Consider the following 27,888-nt stretch of genomic DNA (forward strand, 5'->3'; position numbering starts at 1 on the left):
GATAATGCATGTTTTGGGGGCCCTTGTTGCTGTTGTGCTTGCGCTGCGCTGCATACGACAGAAAGGTCAGCCCGCCGCCACGGTTCATCTGCTTTCCGCGACTTTGGTTCGGTCCAAAGCCACGCGACTTGCTTTCGCAATCCTTTTTTTCTCCTCTGTCCACTTTTCTTCCATGTCTTGCTTGTCTACCTTGGCTACTGGCGCATTACTCCGTACCGATTTGATCGATCGGTAATAGTGGCATTGTCTTAGTGGTTAGTGCCCGAAAAAAAAAACGTCCACACGTTTACCTGTTTTCTTTTTTGCTCTTGTTGCTGTCTGAGTTGTTGAAACAAATTTGTTCGTCTTTTCGTTTGCTCTGCTTCGCCCTGTCTCAAGATGAGAAGCAGGGCAAGTCCTTTCTATTTTCCTTGGGAGACCACAAGGGAGGAACGCATCTTGCAGCCATCTTTTGGTTCGCAATTGCATCCCTACACCGATGCTTTGCTAGGCTAGCAAGGATGGATCCCATATCGTCGATGGATCCTTGCATCATCCATCTGATGGACCCTCCGACCGGACCCAGACAGAGCTCGATCATTTTAATAGTCTGCCTGCCGGGGCTTTGTGATCCGACCTTTCTTCTTTAATGGACCTGGCCCATCAATTTCCCACTCTGGCTGTTTCCGTCTGCCCTTTTGTCGACCCTCCGCCACCCTAACCTAACGTCCCGTAATATCGTCATCTCAACGGTCTTAGACCCCTCCCCTGAGGCTGTCCTAAGCAGAAACGGTGGCTTGACTAGCCTACCCAATACCTTGGACGGGATCGCGACAAAGTTGTCTGCCCACTCCCACCGCTCTCTCCGCATTCTTCTCCGACTTTACTACAGACCTCATCTGCTCCCCCGCTCGTGGCTTACGGCTTTTTTCAAGGTCGATTAGCCGAGTCAGAGGAGCACAAGACCCAACAGAGGTCACTTTTTATGAAAGAAATCCAAGCACCCCCGTGTCAAGCAAACCAGAGCGACATCGTCTGAGTTGACAGAAACTTGCCCTAGTTGGCTGTCATCTGACGGCCAGCTCGCCGGTGGGATGGAAGAGGAAGAAGTTCTCCCAGACTCAGCGACACACGAATCCATGGCCTCGTCCTCAATCTTGTCGGCGACAAGCCCGCTTGAGCCGGCGCACAGCTCCGACATTGATGTTGTGCAGGCTTGGGAGAACCTGCTATCCGCCCCGGAGGAGCATCACTTTGAAAATGGACGTCGATATCACATGTTCCGGCAAGGACGCTACCCGATACCAAACGACGAAGATGAGCAGGTGAGGGAGGATATGAAGCATGCCATGTTACTCGAGTTGACGGTCAGTCTGCGAATCCCGATCCCTCCGGTTCTGGTCCCTACGTTGGCTATTGTTTTTTTTTTTTTTTTTTTTTTTTTTTTTTTTTTCATTTGGCTCCGAGGCTGATCTGTTACTCAGGGCGGGAAATTATTCTATGCTCCCATCGGCGACTCTCCAGAAAAGATCATGGACATTGGAACGGGGACAGGTGAGCCAACATTTTTGTAGTACTGCATAGCAGCTAAATTTTGGACTTATCTGCTGACATGAAACTTTAGGAATATGGGCTATAGACGGTATGACTGCCGACACATGATTTTATCTGCTTGTTTCGTCTTCTCTCGCAGCTTTCTTAACGTTCTCGACTTTCAGACGAAAATTTAACCTTAAAGCCATTATAGTTGCGGATGTATATCCCGGAGCGGAGGTCCTAGGGACCGATCTTTCTGCAATACAGCCAGACTTGGTTCCACCAAAGTAAGTTCTATGGATACGAGCGTCTTTCTTGGGGAAAAGATCACTAATTAAGTCCACAGTGTTCACTTTGTCGTCGATGACGTCGAGGACCCAGAGTGGCTAAACGGCTCTAACTGGGATCTGATACATTTACGCATGGTTTCGGGCTCGTTGATCGATATACAGGGAGTATTCAACCGATGTTTCGAGTAGGTGACCTCACCCCCGCGCATACACTCCCACGAAACCAACGCACGGATATTTCATTTGTCATACCTATAACCCATCTCGATCCCTCAGTTGGGGTAAACAACGTTTCGGCAGATCAATTTTCTTCTTCACACATGCGACAACTGACCTGGATAACCCCTTCAGACACATAAAGCCCGGAGGATGGATCGAGCTTCAGGACATGCATGCCTCTCCGCAATGCGACGACGACACCATGAAGCCAGACGACTTTCTACTGAGTTTTTACACAATGGTTCACCAGGCCTTTAACGCGCTCGGTATGGACCACCGGCACCGACCCAAGGAGATGAAAAACTACCTCCAGCAGGCAGGTTTTACCAACATCAAATGCGTCGTAAAGAAGACGCCGATTGGCCCCTGGGCCAAGGGAGACCAGCTGCAGCGCATCGGCGAGTGCATGAAGTACGCCATCTACGACCTGCTTCCGAGCTTCGTCAAGCCGCTCGAGGCCATCGAGATCTCGAGGGTCGAGGCTGAGGTGTGGTTTGTCAAGGTGAGGAAAACGCTGGAGGATAACTCCATACATAGGTACTTCAACTACTACTTCTGGTATGCGCAAAAGCCAGACCCTGAAGAAGGTACGCCGGTGCGGAGTTGAATAGCAGGGGATATGGTGCGAGGAAAGGAGTCTGGAATGATTTTGTGTCTCACTTTGAGACTGGCATGATTAAAGGGTCATGGCAGGCTGGTGGCGTGTCTTTTTTTTTATTTTTATTTTGGCTTATTTTTGGTTTGGCGACATCTTGGTGGCATGGACGGAGTTGGCGGCGTCCCTTTGGATATCTCTGTTTGTTTCTCCCTCTCTGCCCGGCCATATCAACGCACAAGTTTCAGGGGTCTTTAATTGTCACGAGTATGACTGCATGGGGACATGATTTGGGTACCACCACTTGCTATGATGGATTGTCAGACTTGAACTTTACACGGCATGATTTCCCAAATGAGCCTCATGAGCCCACAGTCATGTGCATTACCCCCCCGCTGAGGTTCTGACTTCAATAAGGCTGAATATGGTTCCATTTGCACCACTTATTGTAACATGAGGTAAATTATAAGCCGCACATCTGGAGTTACACTTGAATTGCATCTTACAACCTTACAGAGGTACTTTAAGGTCCAGGGGTGGTGCTTACATAATCGACGTGCGGACGTCACAGCTCTTGAAGCTTAGGTGTTGTCGCGAAGCTCAAGTGAAAAATCGCCCCACCGCGTCTTTCTGTCGCCAGGATCGCTAATCAAACTTTCGGCCAGTGCCTTCCTCTCAGTCAATCTTCACCCTATCGAGTCGATATTCCCGAGAAACAACAATAGAAAACGATCCCAAACCGAAGAGAAGAACATTTACAGCTTGAATAAAATCCCACCCCGCCAGCTCGGGCCAGCCCGAGGAAAAACAAGAAAGAAAAAAAAAGATCAACTCCAAAACCTCCCAAAGATGGCATCCCCAAGCGTCGCCAAAATCGCCGAGGCGATGCTCGCGCACTCTGCGCCCAAGTACAGCTTCTCCTTCACGCCGTTCCTGCAGCAGACGTACCAGCACAGCCTGCCGTCCGACCGACCGATATGCAAAGTGTACGCGTCGGGGGGCAACTGCCCCAACGGCACGCGGTGCCTGGAGCGGCACGTCGCGGACCCTTCGCAGCCCTCGGGCGCGCAGACGGGGTACGGGAGCGGGAAGCGCGACGGGCCGGCCTTCAACAGCCTGGTGTGCAAGCATTGGCTGCGTGGGCTTTGCAAAAAGGGCGACGGGTGCGAGTTCCTGCACGAGTACAACCTGCGTCGCATGCCAGAGTGTAATTTTTACATACGCAACGGCTACTGCCAGAACGGCGAGGAGTGTCTTTACCTACACATCGATCCGCAGAGCAAGCTGCCGCCGTGTCCGCACTACGACCAGGGCTTCTGTCCGCTCGGCCCCAGGTGCAGCAAGAAGCACGTCAGGCGGAACCTGTGCCCGTACTACCTCTGCGGCTTCTGTCCCGACGGCAGGCTGTGTAAGCAGGGTGCTCACCCCGGCTGGAATCCTAAGCTCGACCCGCCGACGGTCAAGGTCGAGAAGCCGGTTGGCGAGGAGGATGCGATGGGTTTTGCAGCGAGGGGAGGGGCCTACGAGGATCATGAGGATGGTGATAGGGGTGGACAGCAGAGGGGTGATAGGAGGGGAGGTTACGGGCAGCGGGATGGGAAGTTTGGTGGCGGTGGCGGAAGAGGCGGCTGGAGAGGCCGTGGTGGAGGTCATAGGGGCAGGGGACGGTACTGAGGGTTTTAAAATCACGCATGCATCATGGAGTTTTTTTTTTTATTTAGCTCAAGTTCTTCTGTACATGTTTGGCGTTGGTGGCGTGGCTTGCTTTATTAAGTTTTAGAGAGTGGCGTTTTATACCATGGCAAATCACTCTGATCCAAGATGTGATGCGATTTTGCTCACGTATCTCAGATCCTATCTAGATACCTGTCTCGCTAAGTCCATACCCTGACCGCGGACGTGTACTTTCATTCAAAATATTCCTCGTTGCTGACTATACAGGGGCTCTCCAGGGGTTTGCGTCTGTTGCGTCGGCACCCAGGGTGCTCCCAGACACGGCGATAAAGTCACCGTTCTCGCTACCGGACCTCGGCGAGTTCTCTGCCGAAGCGGGTTGCCAGGCCGCGAGGTCGTCGACCTTTCTCACGCCCATCATCCAGGCCACCAACCCGCGCGGCACCCAGCGACCGACAAAGCCGTACAGGTCAGCGCCGAGGCCGACACGCACCAGCGTAGGCGGCTGGGCACCTCCAGCGGTGTGAATAATATCAAAGACAGTGTTGTGAAGTTCCCTCAGCGCAGTCCCGCGCAGGCCGCGGAAGACGGTACCGGAGCCGACGGTTGCAGAGCCGGCTTGAGCGTTGAAGTTGCGGCCGTAGGCGTGGCGTGCCCCCTCAGGCCACGATGTCTCCGATGAGCTGTCCGACGATGGGGGCATCAGTGCCGCGCGCGCAGTAGCAGCCGCGCCGGCTTGCGCTGATGGTGTGAAGCTGGCAAAGTCAAACGTCCCCAGCTGCACGTGCGTGACAGGGATTGAGAGCGGACGGAGCTCTGCCGTGAGAACCTCGGTGAAGGCTGACAGAGCGGAGCAGACTGTGGCCTCTGGGGCGTGGAAGGGCGGGTTGATGGAGGATATAATGGACGGAGTGAAGACAAGGACCTTTGGAGGGGAGTGGCTGCTGGTCTTTGATACCTTTCCATCCAGGCCGATCTCTGGTTCTGGTGGTTGCGTCGATAGTCGCGCGGTTAGAAGGGGCAGGAAGGCCTGTATGGTGAGGATGGGATGAAGAAGGTGGGTGTTGAAGAGGTCGGCAAAGCTTGATGGTGGTATGGTGGCAATGGGGGAGGTCTGGTAGCTAAGAGATGGTACAAGAATGACGGCTTTAAGAGTGAGGTAGTTGGCTTTTGCTTTAGAAACAGGTGCATGGGGTGTTTGGAGGTATTGGGCAAAGTGGTCTATCGAAGCTCCTGCGCTTGGAGGCTATGGATAGAAGATGCCGTTAGCATGGTTGTCCTACATACCTCCAAGCTTGATTTTACCCAAGGAACTTACATCTGTAATATCGATGGACAAAGGCTTTATGTCCAACCTCGACAAGTTGCGCACCATGGCTTCATCTTCGACCGAGTTGCAAACTATGTAGACGATGTGACCTCTCCTCTCCAAGTCGAGTGCGAGAGCCTTGGTCAGCGGCAAACTTGGTTTACCCGCAACTACGACAACCTCCAAGCGGCCGCCATTACGGGCACGCTTCGCCCGGCGCGTCTTGCGGCAAAAGTGGCTGCGACGGTAGCACTGGTACATGACGGTACCCGTCGCAAGCACGATCAAGCCCGTAAGCAACTTGTGTCTTGAAACCCAGTCCTCAACCTTTTCGTATGTAGATTGCGGTACAATCTGTGCGGAAAAGCGCGACGGGGGTGGTCGCGGGCGGACAGACTCGGGGATCCATTGGGCCGATGAGAGCTGTGTGCGTAGCTGCCCGGCCAAATTTTCGACGTGCTTGTCGATGTAATCGGCGACATCGCCCGAGTATCGACGGACTTCGTTGGGAATGGACGACAACTGGTGTAGTATAGATGAGGTAGTTAGTAGGGTTATCAAGCCATGCCGTTAATCTACCAGATGGGATAGATGCATATGGGCGCGACTTACAACGTCGAGAAAAACTTGGTCGTCTGCAGACATTTTGTGCTTGGTGTGATGATCGAAAGATTACAGCATTTAATATACTCTAAAGATCACGAAAATGCCATGTGCTTAAGTTCCCGAGTAGTTGCTCTTTTCTCGTCTAGACTAGAGTTGTCGAGTCGCTGGCTGTCAAAAACAAAAAGCTTTCCCCTTTCGTCTGATCTGAGGAATGATACAAATCTGGGTCATCTGCCTGCCTTTGTCGAAGAACTTGTGAACTTGCTATCGTAATCGCGTCCCCGCTTGGCCATTAAAGTGGGGAACATCTGCAAACACGTCATTTCGGAGGCTCGGTTCCGTAGTGGGGCCGTCTCTGCCCGAAACACCTAAGCCGGGCTACCGCATTAACTCGGAGTCGGTTAATGGTGGTACTGATGTTAAGGTCGCACACTTGTAATTACCGCTAGCCTATGTTAATCTTAGGCTCTCCCGCAAACCTTGAACCATAGATAGTCTCACTCTCTACTACAGCTTTCTCGCCAGAACCCTCAGACGCACGTAGCTAAACATGTAGCCACCGCCAGGTTTGGCGCACACCTCTTCAAGCACCTCAACCGCCTCGCGGATGCATTCTTCCCTCTGATCCTCCGGCACAGCATCGAAAAACTGCTTCGCCATCAACCTGATCCACGCATCCACGCCACCCGCGTCGGCCGTAGTCGGTCTCCAAACGCGCTCAATCCTTTCAATTTTCCACCCTCCCACTGTGTCCTCCATCATCTGCCGCGTCCAGTCTTCGTCTGGGAAGAACCAAGGGCTCGCTTCGGCGGCGCGAGCGAGGCCGATGCGACGACCCACCGCACTCAGTATCCCGGCTTTGAGCTCTGACACGTTCCCCAGGCCGCCCATCTCAAAGGCAAACGTGCCTCCCGGAACTAGGGCATTTTTCACTCCGACAAAAAATTGCTTGCGTTTGTCCTCTGGTCGAAGGATCCAGTGCATTGCCGCATTGGAAAAGACTTTGGTAAATGTGCCTTTTTGAAGCTCTGGCTTGTTGACCAGATCCGTGGCGTCGCATACTTCATGTTTGAGAGGTAGTCAGCGCTTGCGATAGGATACATCGCTCTGCCAGTCAAAGTCCAATGTATGAGTATACATACCTTCAAATGTGCAATTTTTAAGACCAGCGTCTGAGGCAGTCTCCACGGCTGTTCCAATCATTGACGCGGAACTGTCAATCCCATGAAGACTTCCGCGACCCTGTGCCACTATCTGAGCCATTTGCAGGTCCAGGACGCCGTCTTGCAGGTTACTGTCAAGTCAGTCTTTGACCAATGAATTGAATGAAGTGCCCGGTGTTCTAGGCAAACTGACCGCCACATCCAATATCAAGTATCAGGTCGTCTTTCTGAGGGTCGAGCCATTTCATTATCTCCACAGCCAACTTGGGCACGAAAGATGCCGCATTTTGGTATTCCTGGTGAAGTCATTAGTGACCGGCGTAGGTAAGTAGACAGGTAGGAAAACAGATAGGCCAAGCAAGAATAGTCCAGGTATAAAGGTTCAAAGTTGACACTGGAGTGAAAATTGCGTACATTGGATGACCAGTTGTCTTGTTGTGCCGTCTCTGTCATGGTGTCTGTTTATTGTGGAAGATATGCTGCTTGGAGGATGACAAATGATACAACGATACGAGTGTATGTCTTCAGATAATATAACAACGGCATTTAATTTATGAAATTTTGAAAAAAAGCCAATCCGTCCTGGTTGATTGCTGGCATGTATCCTTTTTATATGCAGCTTCATAGTAACTTTCGATGCTTTAGTTCCGATGTCGGAGTATCGTCACCAAACCTTCCTCTAACAAGCTGTAAGCGTCTCAGAAACCGCTACCCCTGAGGTACCTTTTTAACTGCGAACTCGGAGAATCGTAAGATGAATATTGCAACGTGTGGTCATGTATGGAGCGAAACCGGTTCATTGACAATGCCTTTGCTGACAAGATGCGCTGGGATACCTCTTTTCATGTCCGAGTTTATGATGGAAAAAAAGCCGTTTTTAATTGGCATATATATACATAACGCTATGCTAACCGAAGAACATATGCCACCCCATCGAAATGTCTGCCTCATTATCAATACTTGAGTTTCAAGCGGAAAATCAGCTATAATACAAGTCCCGAACCCTTGGGTCTGAACTATAGCCACTCAAAGTATCTTCCGTTAGAGGACATTTAAAACGCAAGAATCTCCATATTTCCACACCAAAAACCCCTCGTCTACAACCGCCAATTCTTACTGGACGTTGGCTCCAAAAGAGTTGACCTGGAAGGTGGTCTGGCCGCCCGTGAAAGGCTCGGTACCGAATTGGAAGGCTTTAAAAAGTTACAAGTTAGCACAAAATAAAGACAGATGCAAAAATGCCAAAAGCTAAAAGAAAAAGAGGGCAATGCTTACTTGTGAGGTACTGCTGGCTGGCTGGGAAGCCTTGGCTCTGCTGCAGGTAGGTGAAGAACTGCTTGATGTCGGCGTTGAAGTAGGTGATAGCACCCTGCGTGGTGACGAAGCTGTAGACGCGCATGCCGTTGTTGAGACCGCTCCACAGCTGCCAGCTGCGGCCGCCGACGCTGGCGGTGCCGATCTGGCTGCCGATGGGCTGGACGTCGCCGTACCGGCCGAGCCAGACCATGAGCTCGTAGTCGCCGTGTGTGTTGTCGCGGTTCGGGTCCGTGCTGGTGAAGAGGTCGTAGGCTACGTTGGCGCGGATGTTGCCGTTGTTGTAGTTCCACTGCACCACGCTGGGCAGGGAGTTTATGCTGGCGATGGTGCGGCCCCTCTGGATGGTACGGCCCGAGTAGGGGTAGCTCTTGACGTTGTTCTGGCCACCGGACCACTGCCACGTGCTGCGCCAGCTGACGTGGTTCGTCGAGCTGCTGTCGATGTAGGTGCACTGCGATCCGGAACCAGAGTCCTTGCCCCACATGTTGTTGTTGACGTAGTAGCCGTTGCCCGACCAGTAGCCGTACTGGTCGCACAGCGTCTGGATCTGACGGCCCTCGAGGACCGCGGCGGCTTCAGCGGCCGGGGAGCGGGTTGTCGGCGCCGCCGAGGCGAGCGAGACGAGGAAGAGGAGCGCTGCGGAGGTCTTCATCTTGAGATTCTATGGTACGAGATCCCGACAAGGAAATGTTTGTAGATGTCGTCTTGGGCGTAGCAAATACAAAACTGGCATTGTATCGATGACCAAAAGGTAGAATGAAGGTCTTTATATAAGGAGCTCCATACTAAGAGCTTTCCATTCTTTGACAGTACCTCAAGTGTTTGCCTCCGTTCCGCAACTGGCCCATGATACTACCCCAAGGCAAAAGGGCGCCCAAGGAGCGGTCCGGTGACGCTGCCACGATGGGTCTCGTAATAACGGGTCCATGAGAATTATCTTGCTCACCATTTTAGCCTTTATATATCCTACCTATTGTAGAACGCTGTCGGTGTAACTGCGGTGAGATGTCGAGCTCAAATGTTTTCTCGAAGCCTTAGTGTTGTTACGGTGTCATCCATGGATCTTCATCGAAAGGGTCACGGTACCTGAAGGAATCTCGGGACCAGACCGCTCCGCTCCATGTTACCCACACCATTTTCTCCGGAGGAATCCCACCAATCCGCAGCCTGCCCACACGTTTACCTCCGTGCCTTTTCTCCCTGCTCGACAACAACCGCTCCATTTTCCCCGTCTCGCGAGTATGCAAACTGGAGTTTTAGCGGGAAAGCTTAATGACAAGACGGGGCCTGCTATGCCGGAGCGAGATTTAAAGGGGAAAGAGTTCCGTATCAGTTGACATCTTGGAAAAGATCGTGCAGCCGACGCATATATTAGTGAATGCGACCGACAATACGTGTGTTCCAGGGATTGAGGAACATGGACATGGGGAATTCGTATTCTCCAGCACGGGCTTTCCAAGGTAAGGTATTCTGACAGGGCGGAGATGCAGGTGAGCGCCGCTACTGTTGTGCCGCTCGAGATTTATCGTGCCCTGGTGTCAAAGATTGAACTTTGTTGAAACCTTGGTTTTCCCTTTGTGATCAAAGCAAATCGATCGAAACGGCTGGCTATTCGGCGCGTTGTTATAAAGAATTTGGCGGCTAATAAAAGCTTTGCGGTTGTCTTGCGTTCCTGAAAATTTCAGGGCAAGGTTTGGAGAAACTTTCCGGGGGATTTGTTCCGCTGCACTCAATGCAGGGTAGCTTGGCGTCGAGTCACAAAGACAGGTTGGGAATCTGAATTACACCCCGTCAATGTCGACATGTAGGTAAAGCAGCCAGATAAATAGAAAGGCAAATTTAAGTAACGTATTTGGGCAGTTGAGTACTTAGATAGGGAGATAGGAAGGTAGGTATGAGAGTAAGTAGGTAGTTACCCATCTTAGGAGAACAGGGAGGTAGGAGAGTATGTAGATAGGAGGTTAGGTAGGCATGCAGATATGCGGGTAAGTAAATTCCTAGATTTCCAAACTCAAGTAGAATTATTTTGTCCTACCTTGTCAAATTCGTTAGCTAGCTACCTACCTACCTAGGTAAATGACAACCACAATTTCAATCGAGAAAATATTGTGTGTGCAAAGGTGTCCTGCCTAGCAGGAGGAGCCCCGTGCGGCAACAAAGGAAAGCACACACCTGACCTCATCAGATATGGCCTCACAAGGGGCAAATCCAAGTCTTTTTTTGCCCTTGGATTGATCTGGGTTAATGCACCGACGCTAACTAAATGATGAGATGGTGCCTTTGGTGCATGTCGTTGGCTTCAATGAACATGACATTGTTTCGAGAGATTGCTTGATCGTCGTTATCACATCAAGCCTCAGAACCGTGGATTATGTTGGGGAAAAGGAGCAAAAGAGAAACGAAAATCTGGACAAAACCAATCTCTTTGGAACTCATTGAGGAAGGAGAGAGAAAGAGGGTCCGGATCTTAATAGCCGTTCGCCTGCTCTAGCACGGGTCCCCTGTCGCCAAGAGGTTGTCTCGATAAAGCACGCAGGGTGCTATGCCTCGATCCAGAAAATGGCTTCAGATCTCGAAATGTAAAATTAAGGTGTAGGGTGTCGCTGACCTGGGCTTCTCGAAATAATTAGGTAGTATTATTGATTGCCTGAGGCAGATAAACTTCGCTGAAGCCAAAAGAGTGCCGAACCGTTAGCGTTGGCACAAACTATACGGACGCTGGGCCGAACCGGAAACAACAACCCAGAAAAAGAAAAGAAAAAAAGACAACTACAGTACTACTACGTACTGTCGTCTCCGGGACCGACATACCGGAAGCAGCAATAGACAAATACCGACAACCAACGGCAATAGCCAGTGTTATCTCAAAATATTGATTGCTTACATTCAAACTTGACGACACCATTTTATTTCGCCTCGAGGTTGGGTTGTACAACAGAAAACGGCTCTTCTATGATGACATGGTATGGTCTCATCTATTTTCCCCTTGACCGATGTCACTTGTTCGATCACGGCACATTGGAGCGCTACCAACAACAGCCTCGAACAAGGCTTGGCCAAGCTCTCTACCTTGAAGTTGAGGTGAGGGGAAAAGGCGAAAACGGTCATGACAATCTCACTGTACGAGAGTACCTGGACTTGCTTTACTAGGGGCCCCCTACCGTGATGCATCTGTTGATGTTGGTCACGCTAAAGCGGATCACAAAAGGGCAGCCTGGCCACTCAGCATCCTGGAATGATACCGACAGAACGGTAATGGAGGGTCGACCTAGTGGGCCGCATACCTTGGCGAACTTTTTGTGTCGTCGCCTGTCCGCCAGTTTTAATACCTAGCGGCCTCTGCAGTGATGTTCTTTCCCTCAGTCCTCGCTACCCAAAGTCCCCATTTTAAAGCCCTACCGACACAGCGGCCCAGCGCTTATTTTCTGTCCTGCGGTTGGTTACTTGTCGCCCAGAGGCCCCTCGAAACTGCCGCAAGCCCGTCTATCCGTACAGACAGCCAGTCATTGTTCATGCACTACCCTTCTTCAAGCATTGGGGTTCGTTCACATCCCCTTCCCCCCATAGCCCGCTTTTCCTAGCCGGATCGTCCTTGTCACCCGCAATCATTTTGTCGACGAGGCCCGTCCACCTTTGCCCTGTGCCTGCCTATATGGTAGCCCATATGGTAATATAATGCGGAAGTGGACTCCAATTTTATATGATTATGAAATTCATAAAGCTGCAGGTATACCGGGATCAATAATGGTGTGATGGCTGAAGATGGACGCACAAAATTGCCAGAGTCAACCGACCTTGCCCTACTGGTCTCAATGAATGGAAGAAAAATTAGCATGGTCGCAACAACCACCAACGCCCCATACCTTGCACGCCTTGTCCTATGCATAATATCATCTGGGCCCTTCTTGATACTCCCCCAACCGTCATCCCGCATAGGGCATCATGAGAGTCCTCGCCGTCGGGCGGTAAAATACAGCGAGGGGCCTAATATTGAATAACAATCTCAACCCACTTCACATGATCGGAACTCGAAGCGTATCACTGGGCTGTGGAGGTATTGGAATCCACTCTACCCTTGTACATCTCATGTTGGTTCCTCGGGATGTACCTTCAAAAGACTTCCCCCTGTCACGCCCCTCCCTGGGCAGGACTTTCAAGTGGAGGAGATGTACATGGCAGGGCTGTAGCATCATTCTGTTGGTCGCAGTGCAGAAAGTGGCTTTGTGTTGACGAGCCAGTTTCTGTGGCTCATCTGCCTTGCGACATTTTTCACGCACCATCAATCGATATTTTGCTCACTCCCAGATTTCTTGAGATCTCTGCCTGGTTTAACACTCTCGTCCTCCTTGTATCATCCAGGGACTCCACCTCAGGAGTGTGTCTTTTTCTATTTTCCATTGAAGATCCGGAGAAACGGCACCCTAACCTTGATGCTCGCCTATGGACTCGACGTTGGCTGCGAGTAGGCCTTTGCAATTTAGGGAGTGCATCGCTTTCAGATCTGTCGGAGATGAAGTAATCAAGAACAAAGTGCATCTTTTCATGCGTACATGAAGTATAAACTGTTGTATCTGGATAAATTGAGTCAAAACTCTACCCTGGCTACTATTCTCTCTAGCTTGTCGCAACGGCCGTTCCCTGCCGCACCGCCCAATGATACAGATCGAAACGTATGCAGCAGCACGCCCCCCCAAAAAACACGCACATACACACGCTACATCTCCAGCCCACATCAATCTACGAAGAGCCTAAAAGGGCGGCTCGCAGCGGCAACGGGCGAGTCACAGTCGCGAGCTAGGGAGAGTTGCCGACAAGAGTGACTGTGTCCAGGGGGGCCAGAATTCCTCAGCGGCTGGTCGCGGCAGATACTGGACCATAATCCCTGCCATAGTGCATTTTTGCAAGTACTTCTGGTAGCACAGAAATACCAGCTCAAACCCCCGGGACAGCTCGCTGCATAGATCCAGAGCCCTAGAAAAATCACCAATCTCGTCCCTCTAACACCAAGACTGACGCCAGCCCTCTACTTTTGAACCAGCAACAAGTGACCTGTTTATCTATCGTCATTCAACTTGGATTACCATCTCGAAGCAACATGGAACCGGAAAACACAACCATGCCCTACCACTACCAGGGGCTATTATCAACAACACCTTCGAACCACTCCTCTCCTTCATCCTATGCAGTCAGTGATTCTGGAGACGACCGAAGCTATGCCACCTCAGCCATAAGGACAGAGCCCTCGAACCACCGCTTCTCTCCATACTCACCGCCTTCTATACAAGTCACTGCGCCATCGTTTTACAGTCCCTCCAACGGATATAGTTCTGGATATGCGCTCCCGCACCGACGGCCATACCAAGATTCGCGTCGAAAATCGTATGGTGCTTCTTCAAGATCAACCTCTAGCTCACTCTCACCCTCCCCAGCCCTTTCTTCACCTACAAGACCAAGGATGCCGTCTATCGTCAAAAGTGAAAGCTACTTCGCTACAGGGACTGATTCGAGCTACTACCCTCACGCTCCATCACAACTAGCGCAAGTGGCCACAGCATCACCATCGACTCCCACCCTGGCCCCTATGATTTCGTTTCCTTCCCTGTCCCTCCCACTTCACCCAGCGCTGGCCATGTTCCAGCGGGTACCACAGCTTCAGCGGCAGGTGGCACGGCTCTCTCAGCGAACGGTGGAGAGATTGATCCAACCATACCGCAACGAGTCTGAGAGCGAAAGGCCATTTGGAATTCTCCCACAAGAGGTCCTCGACCGAGTGCTGCAACATGTTGACTACTGGACCCTTCTCCATGCCAGAGAGGTCTCCAGGACCTGCCGAAGAGTGATCAACCCTCAACTTGCAGATCGAGAGGACAAAATACGGCTTGTGCGAGATATGGAGAACCGGCCACGCAACTGCAAAACTCACTCCGGCGGGACTGGGAAGGCGGCGAGCTGCAAGGGAATTCCATACAAGATCGGATGCTATTTCTGCTTCACCGTCAAGGACTCGAGCCTGTTCGAGACGCCTGGTTCACAGAAGCTTTACGCCGTGGTCTGGATCGACAACGCCACCAAGAAAGCACGCTACGAGGGGCTCGCCGATAGTGACAAGCGAATTCCAAAACCCGATGACAAGGATTTCAAGGGCGGGATCAAGACCATCTCTGGTAGTCAACCAAGCTCCACTGCAGAGACTATGGGATATGGAGGTGGCTACGGATCACCAGGCCAAGAGTTAGCCCAATCGCAAGTTTGTCACTACCCAGTCACGCAGCCTTCCCAACAGAGTCTATACAGTCCCCACAACGGAAGCCATCAACCACAGCCGTATCATAATCCTCGTCTGCAGCCACACCAGCAGCAACAAGAGCATGCCGTCTTGATCAGTCTGCGGAGATACTGCATGGAGTGTGGCATTCAGAACAACTTTTACGGGCCACGATCGGTAATCAAGAGTTGGATCCATGAACGGAGGCTCTGGGTTTGTAACTGCGCAAAGCTGCCACCTATTGAAAGGATACACGAGCAGGCGAGGGAGGACTTTTGTTCTAGATGCAATGTGAGGGCGTCGTACCGCTAGAGATTTGGGGATCGGGACCAATCCGGGTTGCTACAGGCCCTGAATGGTTGGTGAGTCTTTTTCGATCATGCTGTCTAAACTATTAGCAACACAGCTCTTAGCCAATGCTAACATTTCGTCAGTTTCTTCCCACTCGGAATCCAAGGAAATAGACACCCTAGATCATCTATCAATGTCGCCCGAAGCACCAACCGAGCAAACAAGATTCACTATCCATCATTTCTGCTCCGAGACTGAATACCTCTATCTCCATATTTCCTGTCACCTAATGAGCCTTTTTATTAATGAAGAGACCTTCTTTATATTCTTTACAAACTACTGAACTCTATCTGGTTGGCAAGGAATGGATACACGTGGGATGCTTTCGTTTTTACATAGATCGACGCACTTATAAGAGGGTGGGCGAGTAAACCTCAGGGATACGAAGAAGACGACTCTTTTCGCCGATTAGGCCAGCGCGCCATGTGGCTCTTGACTTCTCTGCACTATTGAAGTTCAATACTAGCTTCTCTGTGACTAAGTGCTGAAAATCAGCAACACAAATAATCTTTTAACATTGCATATCAGACTCAAAAATGCTCGCCTACATTCCAGGATACTCAGATAGTTCGCTAGGCATGCTCCACTGATATGCATCTAGGTCATTGGTCGACGCAAATATCACTTGGGGAAGCACAAAACTCAGCAGATAGACTGGCAGAGCCTGCGGCCATATCGGACGGGCCACCACCTGAAATCAACGGGTAAGCGGATGCCATTTACCCATGGGACCACTTATCAGGCACTTGGAGTAGCTAGGAATCTTTTTTTTTTTTTGGGATGCACCCAATGTAAAGACGGAAACTTTTAGCTTGACTGTCTACCTCTTACCGAGACACCCGCCCGCCCGCCTGCCCGCCTGCCTCTCCCCCTGTCTCTTTGCATGTCTACTTTCCTATCTCTCACCTAGACAACTACTTACCCACCCAACTGCCTTCCTACCTGCTTACTTACTTGCCTGACTACTGGCATATTCAAACAGCTACGAATTTCGCTATATTTTATACTGTCTGTTTAAGTTTTACACCTAAAAGTACCGGGTGCGGACACGAACAGTGTGGGGTAACTAGGCCTACTCACTCATGGGATAGGAATCACTACTTGTAAAGGCCTCCCTTGCCCTTTGGTACCACTAAAATAGCGTCTACATATTTATCCCTTGCAACAATCAGCTGCAAAAGACCGAGAGGGACGACATATGCAGCCGCTAAGCGCCGGGATGGAGTCAAAACCTGCCTTTTAACTGCCATCGTCAAAGAATTAGAACTTATCGGTAATCATTATGGGGTATCACGAGACTTTGGGATGCAGCTGGGGCGGAGAAGGGGGCTTGTTTGTCCAAGACTAAAAGCCGTGTTTGACCCCAGTCCTTTCTTTCCGATTCTTTGACAGGGTACATCGCCCCTCCCTCCTCCAAGACCCCCTTTTTGCATCAGTACATACGTGGTGCTGTTGGGGGCCGAGGGAGAAAGAAACAAAATATGCCTTGGAGCGAAGCTGTACCACCAACAGACACAGATGGGTCTCGTCCGAGGTCCACCCGCTGAGAATAGAGACCCCTGCAAATGACAAAAAAAAGGCCGATCTCTTAGGAACATTGATTCCGGTCTTTTGTTCAAGTCTACCAGCTTGTCATTAGTAACCAACAGTTAACGCCAATAGATTGCACGGAGGTCAAGAACGCATCCATGGTCCTTGCCAAGCATACCGAGCTTTACGTACCCAGGGTTCTGGGTTGAACTGATTGCTGTCCGATGTCTAGTCGATGGAGTAAAAGCCGGCAGTTTTCCCGGAGATCCGAATGAAGGGGAATTTTCCAGACTCCTTTCACTACAAGAGAACTAACTGCTAACCGCCACGCCACATTGAACTTGCAAGACTACCTATACCTACCACCGCGAGATTTAACGATGATTTTTTTTTACCTTTTGCAACGTGTCACCTGTTACCGGGAGGGAAACATTTTCCTTCTCGTATGCTTTTTGCCTTGCTGCTCCCGAATGTGAGCTCTCTTTGGTTGCCTGACAGTTGTTCGAGAGCACTGCATGTGACTGCCTGTCTAAAGATGCCCGGAGATGTATAAAAAAATGGTATTTTTTCACACTCGCCGCACATCACTTCACTGCATGAGGATCAGCATGGCAAGTAGATTAAAATAGTGACAAACACAGCTTGTGTAAGACGTGTCACCGACAGACCAATACCTATACTTTGAGCACCATCCCAGGGGGTTGATAGAGAGGATAGAGTACCAAAAAGGCCCGACCTAGACACTAATGCAGGCATCCTGATTGTACTCAAGACCTCTGAGAGTGACATACGACGGTGTGCTCGAGGTCACAAATCGGAACAGCCCCCCCTGCGATTGGCGTTACTGGCTCACCACACCTTTTTGCTGCGTCTATCTACCTACATGTCTACCTGCCTGTCCTTCCAGAGATAAGCGCGCGTGTGCAAAACAGATCGCCCTGCTCTGGAGTATCTTTCATTTGAATTTGGATTTCGCTGTGATCATTCTCAGAGTACAGGGCCGCGTCAGGGGGTCATGGCTACAGCTTCCGTACGTACTGGTCGTCGTCTGGAGCCAAGCTTTGAAAGCCTTTTTGCCACTGGCGTTGCCTTACTACCCTTGCTCAATGACCTCTACCGTAGATAGAGAGTTACCCGACCTAGCCTGACTGAACAAAATATCAAATAAATGGCTTCCTCAACAAGCGTCGTGTCCCTAAAGGAGGTGTGGGTGGGCAACAGACGGGAAAACACATCATGCCATTTCCGATGGCGCACAATCGGCATTCTTCATACCCTTCTCAAAAGCCCTCACCATCACACTCGAGGAGCAATCACGACAGAAGGGTGAGTTGTGTTTTGTTTGTGTTGTGCGTGATGCAGTGCCAGCACGCAACCCCCCTTTCTCGTTACTAGGTGGTTTTTGTCTACATCGGGCTCATCGTCTCGGAGATGATGTAGAAAAAAAAGAACAGACAGAAGCTGCAATGATCCTCCCGTAATTTGTCTCTTGGATGAGTGATTGGTCAAGGGGTCAACTGTGCGTGCGCCCATCACAGCCGATGCAGTCGTCGCAACCACCCAATGCCCCCTCTGGAAGATCCCCGGTTCTCATCCCTTGGGAGGAAGCCTCCGTTTTCTCTGTTGTGCAAGGGCTGCCGCTCCTCGCCCCTTTCGGCTCCGCAGACACAGGATTCGAGCAAAGGCCACCGCACACAAATAAATGGATAAACTCTTGGGGGTGGACCCTGGCAGGAATCCCCGCCGTGACCCCTTACTCTGGAGTGACTTGCTTTCCAAGTACCGTCAATATTCCTCAGATGAGTCCCGGCTGGCCGTGGTCCTGATTCGCTAACTGGAGCGTTGTACGATGACTGCAGCATCCTGCCCAGGCTTGCTAGTTAGAGGATAGCTGCCTGGTTCAAACAATCGATTCGCCAAGTTTCTTCAGGCCAGAGTTTGTCCCTTTCTTTAATCCCTAGTGGTGAGTATACCTCTGTTGCGCCTAGAAGGGCTTCAAATGGTTTCAAGCTACGCTTCTTTTTTGGCTTCCCTATAACCAAAAGAAGTCAATCAAGTGCTACAACCTTTTTTTTTAAAAAAAAAATAAGCTTGTAAGTCTATAAGAAAGAATAATAGTATTCAAATCAATTTGCTTGGCAGTTTAGTAGGTTGGTAGGTTGGTGGGTTAGTAGGGGGGAAAGCGGAGTATTCTATAAGCCAGCTGCTAAATCACGGATGCCATTTGACACAGCTTATATCTTATAATATGAGTTTTAGCATGCATTCTACTCTACCAGCCAGGAATCTGCAGCGAGCAGGTAAAAAGTAAAATTGCAAATCTAGAAAGGAAAATAAAGCCAAAGGGCAAAACACAAAACACAAACAGACTAAGCCCCGTACTGACGCTGGGTAAAGAAAAAATCAAAAAAGCACAAACATCAATTACCAAGCCAATATGTATCCAGTGCTCTAAAATGAACAAAACAAGTATCCAAAATCGTCGCTCTAAATGGTGTCGCCACCAAGGAAGTATGTATATGCTCTAGCTGTGTAACAAAGAAACCAAAAGATGTCCAATCAGATCACAGCATCGTCTTCAGAAGAGCCTCCACGGTCGTATTCGCAAGGTAGGTTGAAAGATAGGCATAGAGGAGGTATAATCTCCAAAGAGAGTGCTGGCAATCGGCCGCCACTCTATTTAGTTGTAGCCGCTTCGGCTCTTTCCGGGCGGCGGCTTGGCCTCCTTCTTGCTCTTCTTCTTGCTCTTGCTCCTCTTGGGCTTGGCCGGCGCGCTCGACTGACCCTGCCCGCCGCTACCAGAGGGCTCCCCGTATCCGCCCTGGCTCTCCTCGTAGCCGTGCGAGTATTCGTCGTACCCGGAATAGTCGTACCCTCCCTGCTCAGGGGCCAAAAGAGGCTGGGTGCTGTAGTGACGGCTCATGTTTGCGTTTGTGGTGATGGTGTCCTCGAGATGAACTGAAGAGGGATGAATGTCTGATAGTGGCCCTCGGTTTTCTGTAGGGATTTCGGTAAGACAAGATGGATACGGATGGAGAGACGGCTCAAATTTTGCAGCCAGGTAGTGATAGAATACAAGATAAACCAAGAACGAACCCTGAGTTTGGAGTGTTTACGGTGATAGACTGTCCTGCTGTCTTTTGCAGCAAACTTCATCTCTATGGGCCGGATATCAGCTTTCTCTTATATCAGAATTTCTCACAGCCTTTTACTCCGATTACCAGATATGGCTTCTGATGAGAACGACCTTGATATTGCTGCAATCTCTCCTGCATCGCTTGGAGTGGGCCACGTCGTAGTTTGAGCTAAGAGCGGTGCCGCTTTGGGTTTCCAAGGCGAGAACTCATATCGATCATACGAAGCACAATCTCGGGAGGTGTGCCGCAAATTCTGCCCTACCCAACTTCCCTTCATTACGAGCCTAAGCCAATTGAACAGCAGATATCCAGGATCAGGTGGCCCCTTTGAGGGGCAAAGTCATTGGCATATGGCATCCTATGTTGCCAGTTGGTCAAGAGGATGCTGGGCTGTGAGAAAAAGGAAACCCAGGTCTGGATCCAAGAGGTGTGCATACCCCTGGTAGTTGATTGCCAGAAGTCTGTGAGAGATGGTACCAGTATCAGCCGGTGAAAATCAAGGGGTAGAGTTCGTGTCTAGAGTCCATGTCGGCACAAGCCACTCGGTAGGAGCCGCAACTGCTTATGGCGAGAGCCGGTAGCTATAGGTTCTAAAAACCACGCTCTCTGTTGAAAGAAAACAAAACAAAACCAAAGAAGGTTAGTAGCGAGGACGGCAGGATGACATGGAACATCGGAGCTAAGGAAGAACAAATAAGGTAGGGGATCACTATAGAGAGTGGCTGTATCCCGATCCTCGGAAACGAAAGATTACCATTATCGTGGCTATGTGAAAGCATCGCAGGTAAGTCTTGACACTATGTTCCCTGGAATATCAGGCATGGGGGTTATGATTCTTGTTACGATACCTCTGTAGTATAATCCACTCTAACTAATCTTAGGATGAAAAAGAAGCAGTCAAACGCACAACCCAGAGGGTGGGAACATCTCGAAAGGAATCATGCCAAGTCCTTTTACAGTTCTGACTCTTACCGCATCCGGAATCCTTCGCTGCGAGATGCTACCTAATTCAGTATGTGGTTTTAAATTGAGTTGCTGTTGAGACATTGAAAGCGAACATTGACGAATAAGGTGAAATCAAGCCCTGTCACGCTGACTAGGAGGGGAAAGATTTGACCACGTTTTCTTCCTAGTCTTGATGGAAAACAATAACGAAATGATGATTAGAGCAAGACGCACAAATGAGGGATCTCAGGTCCTAGTATCCTAGTGTGGCTATGCATCCATAAAAGACAGATCGAGGTGGTGCTGCTTCGCCGTCGAAATTTGGGGGCCGACGTCCAAAAGCACCAAGACAGGGGGTCAGTCACTGTTTCGCAGGATCAGTCTGCCGTGCCATTAGCGAAGTGCGCCTGTCGCCAAGGATTGCTAGTAAGGGTACCTCGTGGCATTAAAATAAAATATTGACGAGAGTTATGAGTCCTAGGCCCGAGAATGTGTCATTGTGGTCAGGTCCCACTAAAGAGCCAGATCTACTAATTGATGGGGGGAAATCCAGGCTGCTTCGCGCGAAAGAAAAATGGAAGATGGTAGAAAATTCCGGAACAAGATAGATTGAATCGTCGCCATGGTGCGGAAGATTGAAAGCAAATCTTGAGATATTCGAAATGACTCCGAGTCCGCGACCCAGCTCCGTTGGTTCCGGACTTCGGTAGCAAAAATACTCGGCGACCCGGGCCGGACTGAGCGGTCAAGTTCGGAAAGTGGTCCGCAGGATCAAAGGGAACAATAGAGCTTCGTCAAGCATCGCCAGTCTATTTTTGGACGCTGAAATTTGATGGAATTGTGGAATACGGCTTGACGTGCACTATATCGGTAGGTTCAAGGCCGTCTTCACGAGTTGTTCACCCATCTAAGGAGAATTGCAGAGGCTTGAGAGGATGTGAAGGAGTGTGTTGTTTGAGACGTCAAAGGTCAACTAGCTGCTTACGTCAGACTTGTCCACCGGCCTTGGCAAAAGGGGGTGGCTTGGACAAATTGACAGCCACAGGATCTACGGAACATCGCTACAACTTGGGGAATTTGATTTTTCTTTCACGAAAAAAAAGAGAGACAATATAACAAAGGGGAGAAAAAAAGACTGAAACGCTTAGTAGGTCTTAATTCGAGTTTTGGTACCACCCAAAATTCTCACAGGTTGCACTTCCTTTGGGTATTGTAAACATCTACCGCTAAGTATGTCAGATTATCCTAGGTACAGCCACCTTAACTTCCCATCCAGTCACGTATCTTCCAGCTATCCGTTGCGGCGTCACCGAATGATGTGGCAGCCACATATTCAATTCTTTGAGTAACTTTATTCTCCGGAGGATCAGTACCAATATGTTCATTGTAGGGCTGAGGCTGTGCCGCTCAGCCCAAAAGTCTAGTGTCTTCCCTGCATACGCATTTCACCTATCATCGGCCGAAATCCCACTCTCGGCGCTATCAACACTCCCGCTAAGTATGTATAATGATCCCAAAACTTACTGCTGCCAGGGGCCGAAATCCTTCCTGCGAGGCGGACTCGTATCTATATTTGCAACCATCAGAACACAAACCAAACAAAAGAAATTGCAAACATTGCTCTTAGCTTGTATGATGTCGAGATTTCAAGCTATTTAGAGGTCTATCTTGCTCTTAAGTCTGCCTTGAGTAGTCGAGAAGGCTTCTGGTAACTAAAAGCCCTGAGGCATAAACATCCCCAAAAGTGAGAAGAGAAAAGAAAAAAGCTCTCAAGGTACCGTCTTGCAAACTGGCCCATAGCCTCTCCTAGCCTAATGAGGTAAGTGACAAGCAATGCAACATAAATGGCTCCCATCAAAATTATCGCACTCTTTGTAAGGCACGGAGTCCTCAAAAGAAACAGTAAAGATCGTCTATCGATGACAACCCAAAAATCGTTCTCTTCTTCCCTCCGATATGTTTTAATATCTGCTAAAAGGGCATGCTCGAGTCTTGAATCTCACCGAGCCAAGTCGTAATCCGCCATTCCATGCTAGCAGGCATTCCATTTGCTTGAAAGGAACGAAGCCGTGCACATCTGCTTTTGTCCTCAGAGGATACGGCGAAGACCGGCTAAAATTGTACCAGTGGACCCCGAGGGCATTGCTGTTGCTGTTGTGTTGCCGAAAGGTGCAGCGCTCGAATTCAGAGTGGCAGTGATAAACAAGGAAGGACCGGTTGTGAATGGTGCAACTGTTGACATGATATCGATAGTGGAGTTGGCAGTGCTGTTTGCAGGGAAAGCGGATGTGGTGTTGATGGCAGAAGTCGGCAAAGATGTCAGTGTGAAGTTACTCGACGGGGTTGCAACAGCCGTCGTGAGATTGGCCAAAAAGGTGGGGAGAGTAGAGGCTGTGGTGTTCTCCGTCATTACTGGGAGAATTGTGACAGTCGAGTTGTCTGACAACGTCGGCAGCGCGGTGACAGTGGCATTACCTGTGGTTGTTGAGTTCGCAGTCGAAGCTGGAAGCGCTGTGACAGTCGCATTGCCTGTGGATGTTGCGTTGGTAGTCGAAGTTGGAAGCGCTGTGATAGAGGAGTTGGCCGACGAGGTCAGAAAGGCGGAAGCCGTAAAGTTGGCCGTCGAGGTTGGAAGCACTGCAATTGTCGAGTTGGCCGTTGAATTGATTGTCAAAGTCGGGAATGTCGTGAGTGTGAGGTTTGCAACAGTGACAGTCGTCGTGGTCGTGGTCGTGAAACCAGGAATCAGACTCGAATTGCCCACGGTGCTGGTAATCACGCGTGTAATCTCGAGAGGTACAGGGACAATGACGGTGTAAGGCGGCACAGGAGACGGCACGCTGAAGGAGGGGTACTCTCCATAGGAACCATAGGAGCCATAGTCGCCGTAATTGCCGGGGTCGTCGACTTGTGGCTCCCGGGCCTCAAGCTCGGCGACGACGCTGGAGTAACCAGACTGATCGTAAGGCAGTGCCTGTGCGAGTCCGATTGCGAACGTCAAGATGACTGTGGAGAGACGCATTGTACTTGGCGGACTGGATACACAAGGTCCTACAATGTTGATTGGTCTGCGTTTTTTCAAGCTTGTTTGCTAGCATCTCAGAGTCGATTAGCAATCTAGTAATGTACCGAGAATAGAATATGCAATGAAACATCAATGCGTTACAAGATTTCAGAAAATGCCGAGATTAGATTGTCACTATGGCTGATTACTAGGTTGAAAGAAGAAGGGAGATTCTGGTGTGACAGCAAGGCATCTTCACTTACATTCGAGATAGGCTCAAAGTTGTTTGATCTTGGTCAACAGTATCCGAAGTCTGTGTGTGATGTCGATTCACTAGCAGCTTTGGAAGATGCTGTCAAACCATTCTGTGCTTGCGTTTTCGTTGGGTGGACAAGGCGATGGAAGATTGGTAAAGTGGAAACGAGAGAAGACACATCTTCACGATAAAGAAAGAAATATTCTTCTAGGTACATCTAATTTTGAGCAGCAATGGTCAAGTCAATTCAGGGGCTCCTCTGATGCACCTTCCCAGGCTGCAAATGTTGAGAAGTCACCCATGAATTGCTCAACAACGGGCTCAGCCAGCCAACAACATAAGGAGCACCTTCCTTATGAGAGCCTTATCTAAGCCAAGTATTGTCTCTAACCACGTCACCGTATGTAACCTTCCTTTGGTACCTGGATTGAGAACATTGGTATAAATGGGCAAAGCATGCCGAGTACCTAGGCCGATACAGTGTGCACAAAAATTTAACCTCAGCGTTTATACAAAATCGCCGAATTTGGAAGCCGGGGCTGCACTACATCAAGTCGGCAGTTAAGGATCTCGCACTACCTAGCGCCATCTAACTCCCGAACCAGATCAATCTACCTGACCCGGTACCTCCCTAGGCAGGTAGATCCTATGGTAGGTAAGGTAGGTGCCTACCTACAGGTACCTACCTAGGCAAAAAGGTCACTCTACCTCAAGCAAGAAGATGGTCCAAATCTGCAGGTGAAACTACCTTGTTTTGGAGTACCAAAGTGTCATTTTCAGCATGATTCTCGAGTAGAGACAAGTGGTCCGAGTCGAAACTATAAAACATCAGAAGTAGGGCTCCATCTCCAGAGAGAGCTTTGCTGTGAGAAGAAACCTGTCTGTATGGTATTATAATATTTGTTGCGTGCAAGTGTGTCTCCCTTGCAAGCTGTAGGCATCTATTTGCTCAGAGCCCCCTTACGGCCCCACCAGGTACAGTTTTGTCAACTTAGGGTACTCTTGACACCAAAGTCTGCATTCATATCTTCTCTTGAAAGAGCAAAACAGTTTGTTATACACAGTCTAGAAAATTCAAATGCCCACACTGTTCACGTACCTAGGTAAACTTCGATCGCACTGGTTCCTTTTTTGGTAGTCCAGAATGGTTCGCAAAGCTTGGCAAACAGAAAGATGGTGGATATCTTTTGCTGCACCTTCCAGGTGTGGCAACTCGAGCCGCGTTAGAGTCGTCAGCTTCCGGATCTTTTGTCGTTCAATCTTGCTGGCGGATATTTTTCCACGCGCTCCATCCAACCTTATTAGCCACAGGCTCATCTAATAGATTTGTTGCCCAAATCGATATCATCATCTTATGTATCCTGTTCACATTCATATGCACTTACGCTGATCAAATTTCTTTGCCCGAGACATTATCTCAGACTGTTTATCCTATATTCTGGCGTGCTCACACATCCGGGAAACGTCAAAATAATGCCCTCAAGCACAGACAGCAGTCCATCCAGATCTTCATCACCACCCTCGCCTACAACCCCGGATCCTAGACGTCCCCTACTTCCTCGGACAGTAACACAGCCCCTACCTCGTGGTGTACCGCTTCGATATGCCTGGAGAGGGAAAATGACATGGCCGCTTCGTGGAGACCCTCGTCGATACAGCACGTTTCCACCGTACACTGATGGCAATCCGTTCATCGTCTTTGGCCGCAATGCTATTTCTTGGCTTGTTGTCGCATTCTGGTGGCTCGCTGCTGTCCTGAAGATGACAGTCTGGAACTTTCCTGCCGGTCTTATCGTAGGCCTCTTTGCTGGTGTAATTCTCTGCAAACACTCGAACATCAAAGTTCTGCAACGCAAGTACAAAGGCCCTTCAGTAAGGGTTGCAAGTGGTCTTTTCAGAGTTCACGACACTAACCTTTCTCAAATCAAAGCGAATACCCTTAGCCCACTGCAGCCGAGTGTGCCGATTGTTCTGAGCTATGGCGCCAAAGACGGATCCGTCTTTGTTCAATCCTCAGGCGGTGTGGTCGACCAAGCGTGGCAATCTATAGGTGCAAACAGTACGCAGATGACATATTTACAGCTTGTAACACACATACATTGAGCCAAGACATACTGACAGTCGCACTTAGTGAGAAACATTGTGGTCCAAGACGAAGAGATCTTCCCGGGGTTGGACTTGAACAAAAGCCACGTGCAAGTGGCAAAACATTATGGCGGTGGCTACGTGCTAGAATTGGAGGCTTTTCGCAACATACGTTGCCTGGTGAGACTCTAATCAAACCTCGTTCTCTATCAGAGATGATTGGTGACTGATATACGACTACAAAGAATGTCCTTCGCCAGTCGCTATTCTTCAACGCAAGACAGTATCACAAGCCTGTTGCTGATTTCCAATTGCAAAAGGAGGTGCGCGCGGAAGTAGGCAAGTTTTTTGCTTCTTAATCTCTGTTTGCCAGGACTATACTGACTAGTCCCACAGACGTTTGCCTCGAAACTTTGAGGCAGCAGCTGATGTGTCTGGCTAACGGCAGTGCGCATGGCTTTGTCTGGGTGGACCAAACAAGCAAACATATAGCTCCGGACATCAACAGCAATCATCGATTCTGCTACGCCTTTGACAAAATTCGGTTGTGGGCAGAGTCGCGGCAGGTACCTATGACGCTGCCCAAAGACTATTACCACCTCAACACAGGGGATAACTGAAGCTGGTATTCATGTAAAAAGCTTGGAGTTTGTACTGTGAAAGATTTATGCAAGATGTCCCCTTCTGGGAGCAGCCTGGTCGTTATGTTGCGGTAAGACCAACAAACCAATTTACTTTTTTTTGTTTTTTTTTTAAAAATTTTTGCTGGTCAAAAGTATACATATACATCGGTTTTCGCTAATACTATCATGCTTTTGGAATTTCTACTGGGGTATTGCATAAATTGAAATGGTGAAATTCCCCAAAAGGGCGTTCTTATCAAACAACCACTTTCAATAGTCAGCAGGTATTTTTACGTCCGACCCAATATTACTACAAACGGAGACAATACAGCTCATAACTTGGTACCTAGGTACCCATTTACCTACCTACTTACCTATCTGTTTACCTGCCTACACATACATTTGTTGTTTGTCCAAATTTACCCATTTTTACGGGTAATTAAATATACAGTGCGGACGCGGGCTGGGTATATCAAATGTGACTGCTAATTACTGAAGATGTCTGCTTGCTAAGAACGCTCCCCCAAAATTGTGCTTATTCTCAAATAGCTCTTTATCTTGATTTCTTTCCTAACAGCTTTAGACATCACCCTGATTCTTTAGTACACGCCAAGACAATCAATTCGATATCTTGTCCAGTCTTAGAGAAGAAACCTTTTGCAGCCCGGCAAACGAGCAATTTAAGTAGTGTTTTTCTGCGTTCATTTATCCTGATATCACCACTCTCTTGCTCTACACCAACGACGAAGCCTTGGGCTTTCCCTCACATTGGCCACCACTTCCGGAAGTAACCCACAGAAAGCCAACCGGGCTAGGTACATACCTAAGGTAGGCGGGCAGTCATCTAGATTATAGGGTTGCATACGACTGAGGTGAAACCAAACTGATTGCGCTATTTCCAGGTTCGTGAAGGTCACACAATATATCTGCAATGGCAGCCAGCTACCTTACCTAGCCACAGTCTTCAAGACTCACTTCACCTTTTCCTCAGCCCGCTGACCTTG

The 27,888-nt window shown here is 49.5% G+C and overlaps 9 protein-coding genes across 9 annotated transcripts; 4 read left to right on the plus strand and 5 right to left on the minus strand.

Annotated features, from left to right (window-relative positions):
- Positions 1-58: 58 nt before the first annotated feature.
- PgNI_08637 (uncharacterized protein) lies at positions 59-3,117 on the plus strand. Its single transcript, XM_031128632.1, has 6 exons — positions 59-1,346; positions 1,464-1,533; positions 1,604-1,621; positions 1,718-1,802; positions 1,862-1,990; positions 2,157-3,117. Exons 1-6 carry the CDS (start codon positions 1,074-1,076, stop codon positions 2,629-2,631), a joined length of 1,050 nt encoding a protein of 349 aa, XP_030979333.1. The 5' UTR covers positions 59-1,073; the 3' UTR covers positions 2,632-3,117.
- Positions 3,118-3,255: 138 nt separating this feature from the next.
- Positions 3,256-6,408, minus strand: PgNI_08638 (uncharacterized protein). Its single transcript, XM_031128633.1, has 3 exons — positions 6,215-6,408; positions 5,612-6,124; positions 3,256-5,539 (listed from the first exon to the last, which is right to left on the minus strand). The coding sequence occupies exons 1-3, from the start codon at positions 6,245-6,247 to the stop codon at positions 4,553-4,555; spliced, it is 1,533 nt and encodes a 510-aa protein (XP_030979338.1). The 5' UTR covers positions 6,248-6,408; the 3' UTR covers positions 3,256-4,552.
- Positions 3,469-4,293, plus strand: PgNI_08639 (uncharacterized protein; the record flags this gene model as incomplete). Its single annotated transcript, XM_031128634.1, has 1 exon — positions 3,469-4,293. One exon carries the CDS (start codon positions 3,469-3,471, stop codon positions 4,291-4,293), a length of 825 nt encoding a protein of 274 aa, XP_030979339.1.
- A 182-nt stretch (positions 6,409-6,590) lies between the features above and the next one.
- PgNI_08640 (uncharacterized protein) lies at positions 6,591-7,904 on the minus strand. Its single transcript, XM_031128635.1, has 4 exons — positions 7,786-7,904; positions 7,565-7,667; positions 7,351-7,491; positions 6,591-7,269 (listed from the first exon to the last, which is right to left on the minus strand). Exons 1-4 carry the CDS (start codon positions 7,822-7,824, stop codon positions 6,716-6,718), a joined length of 837 nt encoding a protein of 278 aa, XP_030978863.1. The 5' UTR covers positions 7,825-7,904; the 3' UTR covers positions 6,591-6,715.
- Positions 7,905-8,224: 320 nt separating this feature from the next.
- PgNI_08641 (uncharacterized protein) lies at positions 8,225-9,731 on the minus strand. Its single transcript, XM_031128636.1, has 2 exons — positions 8,647-9,731; positions 8,225-8,564 (listed from the first exon to the last, which is right to left on the minus strand). The coding sequence occupies exons 1-2, from the start codon at positions 9,338-9,340 to the stop codon at positions 8,485-8,487; spliced, it is 774 nt and encodes a 257-aa protein (XP_030978862.1). The 5' UTR covers positions 9,341-9,731; the 3' UTR covers positions 8,225-8,484.
- A 4,073-nt stretch (positions 9,732-13,804) lies between these two features.
- On the plus strand, positions 13,805-15,265 carry PgNI_08642 (uncharacterized protein; the record flags this gene model as incomplete). Its single annotated transcript, XM_031128637.1, has 1 exon — positions 13,805-15,265. One exon carries the CDS (start codon positions 13,805-13,807, stop codon positions 15,263-15,265), a length of 1,461 nt encoding a protein of 486 aa, XP_030978865.1.
- A 4,249-nt stretch (positions 15,266-19,514) lies between these two features.
- On the minus strand, positions 19,515-19,757 carry PgNI_08643 (uncharacterized protein; the record flags this gene model as incomplete). Its single annotated transcript, XM_031128638.1, has 1 exon — positions 19,515-19,757. One exon carries the CDS (start codon positions 19,755-19,757, stop codon positions 19,515-19,517), a length of 243 nt encoding a protein of 80 aa, XP_030978864.1.
- Positions 19,758-23,005: 3,248 nt separating this feature from the next.
- PgNI_08644 (uncharacterized protein) lies at positions 23,006-23,938 on the minus strand (the record flags this gene model as incomplete). Its single annotated transcript, XM_031128639.1, has 1 exon — positions 23,006-23,938. One exon carries the CDS (start codon positions 23,936-23,938, stop codon positions 23,006-23,008), a length of 933 nt encoding a protein of 310 aa, XP_030978859.1.
- Positions 23,939-25,649: 1,711 nt separating this feature from the next.
- Positions 25,650-26,881, plus strand: PgNI_08645 (uncharacterized protein; the record flags this gene model as incomplete). Its single annotated transcript, XM_031128640.1, has 4 exons — positions 25,650-26,235; positions 26,308-26,441; positions 26,507-26,604; positions 26,635-26,881. 4 exons carry the CDS (start codon positions 25,650-25,652, stop codon positions 26,879-26,881), a joined length of 1,065 nt encoding a protein of 354 aa, XP_030978858.1.
- Between the last annotated feature and the right edge of the window lie 1,007 nt (positions 26,882-27,888).

This window comes from Pyricularia grisea (genome assembly GCF_004355905.1).
Source record: "Pyricularia grisea strain NI907 chromosome V map unlocalized Pyricularia_grisea_NI907_Scaffold_6, whole genome shotgun sequence".
Taxonomy (NCBI): Eukaryota; Fungi; Ascomycota; class Sordariomycetes; order Magnaporthales; family Pyriculariaceae; genus Pyricularia; species Pyricularia grisea.